Source organism: Camelina sativa, chromosome 17, assembly GCF_000633955.1.
Source record: "Camelina sativa cultivar DH55 chromosome 17, Cs, whole genome shotgun sequence".
NCBI lineage: Eukaryota > Viridiplantae > Streptophyta > Magnoliopsida > Brassicales > Brassicaceae > Camelina > Camelina sativa.
Window position 1 is genome coordinate 30,580,849 of NC_025701.1, and position 8,601 is coordinate 30,589,449.

The following is an 8,601-nucleotide window of genomic DNA, read 5'->3' on the forward strand; positions in this document are numbered from 1 at the left end:
TAAGGGTTGCTTTGATTCCCAAAGCATAAGGGTTGGATCACTTCGGGAAAACGCAATAGATACTATTTGGTATGGGATCCTTATGAAGGGGGTTGCTAGGAGAAGATGCTTGGAATCATCAGGTGACTAGCTTAACTGGTATTCGTCATTGAACATAAAGCGTTCAAGATCAATAATACCGCTTTTGCTAGAGCATATCAAAGAACAGAGACCAAAGATCCGTATATCTTGATAACCAAACTTCAAAAACCTAAAGATAGCTAAAGCCAGATTTCAAGTAAGATATATGTCTAACCAAAGCAGCACTATTGTTACCTTACTCCAATGGAGTCTTCGACCATTGAGTAGAGGTACGCGGCACAGGGCTTGGCGATGGTTAGACATGGACGATGAAGAGGTGGACTTGGGCTTGCTAATTACACCAAGTTGAGAAGAATAAGTGGGCTTGGATCGTTTTTGCACTAATGGGCCTTTGTGTATCTTCTGTCAAATTATTTGTTATAACGTGTTTCATATTTCTTATGTCAAATCTGTGTTATTATAAAATCGACATTGCAAAGTCTTTTTCATAATTTCGGTCAATTTATTAGGTTTCAATTATCCAATCACATGCAAGAAAGTGTGTCGTGTAGGCTCAATAGAGCAAGTGATCAATGTATGAAATGATGTTTGTGGTAGTACGTACAATAAACAGTACTGTAGAACGACTAGTATATAAGCGAGTCTTGTTTCATCACCATTTCATCAATACAAGTTCATAGTTTTAAGTGTTTCACACATTTTGTGATCAAACAAGTAATTAATCAGTCAAAAGATTGAAGGCAAAAATATGATTTTAATTGTGCTCATAATGAGTCTTGTCATATCGCAGATTCAAGTCGAAGCAAAGAGTTGTTGCCCGAACGGGGAATCTAGAACCTGTTATAATTTATGCCGTGTTATTGGAAATTCTAAGCAACTTTGTGCACAACTCTGTTCGTGCAAAGATGTTGCGGGGACGACATGTCCTCCGGGTTATACAAATGACATTCTCCAAAACTCTGGTAATTTAGTTTATTTATCGTAATGTTTTATTAAATTATGTCTTTTACCAGTTGGATCAAGATTTTGACGCAAGTTGCATGAATTTTACTTCTGACTCAAGGTGATGATGTCAATAAATTCTGCAAATCGGGGTGTGCATCTTCTGTGTGTGGTACCTTAACTACTCTCCAAAACTCTGGTAAAGCATTACCTCATCATTATCGTTATTAATTATTACTATTATTAGATTGTTCAATCAAAGAAAAAAAATTATTAATTCTAATATTGTTTCGATAAAGTAGATGCAAGTGAAATTGTGAATGGAGCAGTTGAACAATGCACCAACGCATGTTCTACTTTATGCACCAAAGGCTCAGCAAAAGCAGTTAAAACTGCCTAGCTAACAAGCATATCCCCGATATATGTGTTGTTGTTTTCCCTGTTTTCAATAATTGTCTTGTATGTGATGAAATGCTAGATACTTGAGCTAGCTACTACTATCTCCAGGTTTTCTATGTCACGTAGAAGGTCACCAATCTCTAAATTGTTTACCCCTTCTATTTGCTATTATCTAAATAAAGAATAATAGTGTGTCCTACTTGCTTTAGCGTAACTTTCTTACAATCAGCTCATATTGTGACCAGAACAAATGCCTACGTAACAATATGGATATATGCTAAAGTACATGTACGTACATATATAAGTATATAACACTATAAAAATATCAACTTTAACATTTTGTAAGATAAATATGTGACTAATATACATGTTCTCATCTTAACATTAAATATGGATGAACCTATATATACATTACACACTCTCCAAATAGTTATAGTTTCTAAAAAAATACCTTGTATTATTATTCTTTATGATACACACATCTTATTAAATAATTTTGAGGATATAGAATGTTTTTATGATATTCTGCGCATAACTGGTTTAAATTAGTATTTTACTATATATTTGCGATTGTGGTTACGGAAGTCTTGCGAAAACGGGAGTTTGCGAAAGCATATGTGATAGTCTCATCCTCTTATGTTTGATGTTCTTCGAATTTTTTACGGGCAAGTGATGAAAAAAGTCTTTGCAATTTGGTATTTTAACTAAAGAAAACTTTAACTAAAGAAGCCTTAATTTATTCACATAAGAATCCAACAACAGAGAAAAAGACAATCGACTATGATAAATGACAAAACAACGACCAGCAATGGAATATTAGAAAGAACATATAAGACTATCCTCATTAGTGTGTTTCTTAGTTGTTTCTTAAGGCAATTTTTAATAATAAAAAGGAAAGAAGAAACTTTGTTAAGAGAAAAGGAAAATTTTGTTGATTATTGGTAGAACCAAGTTAAGGTGTTTCTTAGTAATAAATATAGTAAAATAATAATTAATAACTTAAAATATTCAAAATTATTTTATATATCATAGAAACATATTTTAATAATAAAAACATAAAATAACATACAACATTTAAAATTAAAACACAAAACATTAAAAAGTAAAAACATAACACACAACATGAAGAGAGAACACACGAAAATGAAAGAGAAATGCCAAAAAAAATTTACCCCATTAATCTCATTTCACCATTCATATCGCGCCACCTGTCCACTAAGAAACATTTCTTTTGGTCCTAAAATTAGAAACGTTTGTTTCAATTCTTAGCTTATGTTTCATTAATAATTAATATCTATACCGAAAAAATTTCCTAAAAAACATCTAAGGACTACCAATGAGGATAGTCTAAGAAACCTTTAAGTCATACTCTTGCATTATAATATTTTCTTAGATTTTAAAATAGGATTTAAAATATTAACTTAAGTCTTATTAATATTTATATAGCTGAACAATGGATCTTCATCTTGCTCTCCCTCTTAAAACAAAGGATTACATCTCAGTTTTCGTTCATTGGGAGATATATTTAATTAATTATCTTGAGGTTTTTGGTGATTAATACAAAAAGTCAAAACATAATGTAAACGTTAATTTTTGTTGTCCTCTTTGACCCATAAAGGCCGAACCAAACTGGGGATATAAGTATGGAGATAAGGACAAGTTTGACAAGGTAGAACTTCAAACTGATCTATTTTGAATTTTTTCAACATATTTCCTTTTATGATGTAGATATAAGCCTGCTTAGTTTCATCATAACAACAGATGACGAGCCTCTTAGCATCGCTGTTGTCTAGAAAGTAAGTTAGGTCAGGACGATTATACCAAAAAAACGAAAATTTAGGGAAGTTAGGTATTAACACTGTCATGAGTTTTATCCACACCACGGCCTCTTCTAATCCTACCTCCCTATTATTAATATTGTTCTTTGTCAACCAAATATTTATCTTTGATGTTTTATTGCATAACTTTAGCAATGAAAGACGATCTTTCCTAAAAACCGCAAGGGATAGAACATTGTCGTCATCGTACTTAAACGGTAGATGGCAAACAGTCGTTCGTCTCTCTGTTGAAAAACTGAAGCTTCTAATGAAAACACCATTGTTTACATCTACACCAGCCCAATACAAAGTTCCATTCAGAGATACGCTATTTGATTGGATAGCTGACCATGTACTATCAGACCCGAAATCTTTGACTTTCTTTGAATATAACCCAATCTCATAAATCCAAGATTTTATTGATGGATCAAATTCATAATTATAATCCAACATCTTGTATCGTTTCTTGTTATCATAACCTATGTCATATTGGGCAGTTGGATAACTATGTTGGGATCCGTACCGTTTAGTTTGTCTCAACATGGGTAACCAAATCAGGAGCCCTCTAAACTGGAACCTACAAAACAACAAGCCATCACAATGTACATAGTCGAACATCCATACTGGCATGTCACATTTCAAACCAGGAATGTCTAAGGTTAACTCATGGACCTCTATCCGTGGACCGTTGAAATCAACGGCTACCGAATAAATCTTAGAATCATCAGTCCGGAAGATGAATTGTGGTTGTGATCGAGCCAACTGATCGTTCACAAACTTCTTGTCGTCAAAAAGAGAATTCCATTGCTTACATACGGTTCTGAATCGAACAAGAGATTGAGGTGGAACCCTACATAGGATCTCTTCCACTAATTCCATGGAAGGTTCACCGACACCATTAATTACATTTAAGATGACAATAAGGATTACAAGGTCTTTAGGGTTTCACAAAATATTGTAAATTATATAACTGCTTAATGTACTATATATATATATATATAAGGTCTCTCGAAAAATAAAAATTGCTGAGGGTAAGATACAAGAATATAAGTAAAAATAAAAGATTCTTTTACTAAAATAATAAATCTATGAAGATATATTTAAAATGTATTAGATACCTCCAGACAAAATAAACTATAGATAAGCTATACTAATTTGTATTTGTTTCATCATATCAGAATGAATTTATGTTTTGATATGATTGATATTATACCAGTATTAAATAAGGTCACTTTTAAAAAATAAAAGAAAATCATAACTAACAAATAAAGTATTCAATCATGAAAGTTTAAAAGTTAATTCATTTAAAATTTTAAATCTTTTAGGTTCAAAAGTTATTAGTATTATTTTTAAGAATTCATGTGTGTGGATTCTAAAATTTGTGCTGTAACCTTGTATTTTATTTCTAATAATATAATCATCAAAATTCATTAGATTTCATTATAAATGACTCAATATACAAATTTATAAAAGAACTCTGTTTAAGCCAAAATGTTAGGGTGCGACATGTAAGTAAATAATAAAAGAACTCTGTTTTTCAAAAATCTGGTACGATATGTACCCTCCGGGATATACAAATGAAATTCTCGAAAATTATGGTAACTTAATTTCTTTTTAGTAGATCGCGTGGGCTAAGTTTTTCGGGATCTTGGAGACTGAGCGACACTAGGGTTTTGGGTGAACACGGGGCTGACGCTGACATGGTGGATATTGGTGGGCGAGGACAACCTCTGGGGGATCCTCTAGAGATGGAGGACATGTGGGTGTCAAAGGTGACTGGTAGTAATGCAGGAGGACGGTTGACGCCGGAGAAAGTGCTTATTAATGCGTTTGTCACGGAGAGGTTACATATGAACTTCCCGAATGGTGAAGATGGGGAGCCAGTTGTAACGATTGGAGCGGAGGTGTTGGAAGCGATTCATCGCCTCTGGAAACAGTGTATGTTGGTAAAGGTTTTGGGGCGTAATGTTTCACTTGCGATGTTGAATCGGAAACTTCGGGGGGCCATGTATGTGATGGATCTCCCACGACAGTTTTTCATGATCCGTTTTGAGTTAGAGGATAAGTAATTGGCAGCGTTAACAGGAGGTACATGGAAGACGTTTGGGAGCTACATGATGGTTAAGATTGGTCACCCTCCTTTGACCCGCTCCGGGATGACATCATCACGACTCCGGTGTGGGTAAGGTGGTCGAACATACCAATCAACTTTTACCATAAAGCTATTTTGATGGGGGTAGCTCGTGGATTGGGGAAACCGCTTCGGGTTGACCTGACAACGTTGCAGTTTGAAAGGGCTCGTTTTGCACAAATTTGTGTGGAGGTGGACTTGCAGAAACTACTCAAGGGGTACAATTATGATTAACGGGAGAGTTATTATGTATCATACGAGGGATTGTCTAATATTTGTTTGTGTTGTGGGATCTATGAGCACACCGTTAGTACTTGCCCTCGAAGGGTACCGGTTAAGGAGATGGTGGTAGCTCCACAAGCCATGGTAACAGTGCCGTAGAATGCACAGGAGGAGTCTAGTGGCCGTGACCAGACTGATGATGGGTTTACGATGGTTTGGGGGTCAAGAAGGAAGCAAGGGGCTCCGGCGGGTATGGTTTTTTCGGCTGGTGGTTCAAGAGGGGCTCACGGACGTAATCACTGCGATTTTATGGGAAGACAAGGAAAAGGGAATGTTGCCATTTCGAATAGATTTGGTAACTTTAATGGAGATACGATATCTAAAGAAGTAAGGGATGTTGCTATTTCTTCGGTGGCAAACAGGGAAAACAGATAAGTTCCCTCTAATGGAAGAGAAGAAAGGGGGATTAGTATAAGTAAGGAATGTATGCCTGATAACTTGGGGAAAGGGAAATGCCTCAAAGAGAAGCGTGTAGAAGGAAGTAAGCCCACACTAGTTAATGGGCCGCGTTTTAAAATTAAAAACGTGAACAGGCCCATGAAAGATCTGGTGTTTGGCCCAACGAATCAGGAGTTGGATTTGTCGGAGCAGGGAAAAGATTCAGGGTTGAGAAAGGGGTTGTTGGACGAGGAGGTGGTGTTTTGCTCATGATGGAGGGAACACTCCCAGTGATGTCGGTATTACATCCTCTGTCTGTAGTGGCGGTGATGTAGGTGGAGATATGATGGAGGGGCTTTTGAGGGAGAGGGATGTTGGTATGTAGAAAGCTCTGCCGATGGAGCAAGAAATAGCATAACAATCTACCCCGGTGGTTTTGCAAGTATCTTTTAATGATATGATGAAGTATGTATTATGGAACTGTTGGGGGCGAATAAACCCACATTTCGGATATTGGTCCGGTATCTTATGAAGAGATTTAAGACGGATATTTTGGCATTGTTCGAGACTCATGCTGGCGGAGAGACCGCAGGCCGTATATGTCAAGGTTTGGGATTTGATAATTCGTTTCGGATGGATGCAGTGGGCCAAAGTGGTGGCTTGTGGTTATTTTGGAGGTCGGGAGTGGGGACCATGAATATTACAGATTCATCTAAACAGTATATATATGCGACGGTGGACTGTGGTTTACAAGTTGTGAATTTAATTGTGGTATATGCTGCCCCGACTGTTAGTCGACGCAGCGGACCTCCTGGAATCGAGACCTGAGTACGCCTGCAACGCTGCATAGGTTGCAGAGGGTTTTGAAGCGGTGGAATCGTGATGTTTTTGGGGATATTCAACAAAAGAAGGATAGATTGTCGAATGACATCAAAATAATTCAGGATCGGCTAGAGTTATCTCAGACGGATGACTTACTCTACAAAGAGGATATCCTGATTAAGTAGTTGGGTATGGTGTTTGAGCAGGAGGAGGTATTATGGTATCAAAAGTCTAGAGAGAAATGGGTTACTCTGGAGAATAGGAATACCAAGTACTTTCACACATCGACTATTATCCGACGACGTTGAAATCAAACAGAGAGTTTAAAAAATGTAGTGGGGGTCTAGATTTTGGATAAACAGGAGCTGGAGAATATGGCTGTGGGATATTATAACAAATTGTACTCACTAGAGGATGTAGATCCAGTAGTGGCGACGCCTTTGGATGTTGGTTTCCCTTGGTTAACAGATGCAGCATATACACGGTTGGGTATGTCTTTCACGGGACATGAGGTGGAGAAGTCAGTGCGAAGTATGGGGAAACTGAAGGCTCCTGGCCCGGATAGATACCAACCAGTGTTCTATCAGCATTGTTGGGATGTCATTTGACCCTCGGTGGTGAATTTTTCTTTGGAGTTCTTTCGAACAGGGGATCTACCGTGTGGAACAAATGACGCTCTCTTAGTCCTTATTGCTAAAGTGGATAAACCCGAGCGGATTATGCAATTTCGACCAATTAGTTTATATAATGCTTTGTGTAAAACAATTACAAAAACTATGGTGATGAGGCTTAAGGAAGTGATGCCAAAGTTGGTTGGTCTTGCTCAGTCAAGCTTTATCCCGGGATGTTTGAGTACTGACAATATCCTAGTAGTCAAGGAGGCAGTCCATTCGATGCAACGCAAGAAAGGTACCAAGGGCTGGATGTTGTTGAAACTGGATCTTGAGAAAGCTTATGATCAGATTTGATGTGAATTTTTAGAAGATACACTCCATGCTGCACAATTGCCTACACAATAGATTAGATGGATAATGTTTTGTGTTACGGGTCCTTCAATGACATTACTATGGAATGGTGAGAAGATGGAACCTTTTAAACCGGCTCGAGGGTTGCGGCAAGGAGACCCTTTGTCTCTATATTTATTTGTGCTTTGCCTGGAACGCTTATGCCATTTGATCGGCATGTCGATAGCTTCTAAGAAGTGGAAACTGATTCATCTATCTCGGGACGATCTTATTCTGTTTGCTGAAGTGTCTGTATCTCAGATTCGAGTCATTCGGGAAGTCTTGGAGAAGTTTTGTAATGCATCAGGCCAAAAGGTTAGTTTGGAGAAATCTATTATTTTCTTCTCCGATAACATTCATCAGGATTTGGCAAGGCAGATTAGTGATGCGAGTGGGCTAGCTATTAAGGATTTGGGCAAGTATCTTGGGATGCCGGTCCTCCACAAGTGGATTAATAAGGAGACGTTCAGTGACGTTTTTGGAAGGATCTCCTCGCTTGTCAGGGTGGAAGGGGCGTTTTTGTGTTTTGCGGGTCGTATTACATTAACCAAAAGTGGTTCTATCATCAATTTTGGTTCACTCCATGACCATGATTTCTCTACCTGCGAGTACATTGGCCAAAATTGATCGGTTGTCGCGCTCTTTCATTTCGGGAGATACCATGGAAAAGAAGAAACAACACTTGCTTTCTTGGGAACGAGTTTGTCAACCAAAAAAAGGGGGGGGGGGGTTTGGGGATCTGAGA

At 37.6% G+C, this 8,601-nt stretch overlaps 2 protein-coding genes across 2 annotated transcripts; one reads left to right on the plus strand and one right to left on the minus strand.

Annotated features, from left to right (window-relative positions):
• LOC104758431 (thionin-like) lies at positions 957 to 1,630 on the plus strand (the record flags this gene model as incomplete). The annotated part of the gene is given in 3 exon segments (XM_010481295.2): positions 957 to 1,043; positions 1,145 to 1,222; positions 1,326 to 1,630. Coding segments are annotated over 3 exon segments (263 nt in total), but the record flags the coding sequence as incomplete, so codon positions are not given.
• Positions 3,009 to 4,138, minus strand: LOC109130013 (putative F-box only protein 11). The gene is given in 2 exon segments (XM_019239155.1): positions 3,009 to 4,114; positions 4,117 to 4,138. Coding segments are annotated over 2 exon segments (1,128 nt in total).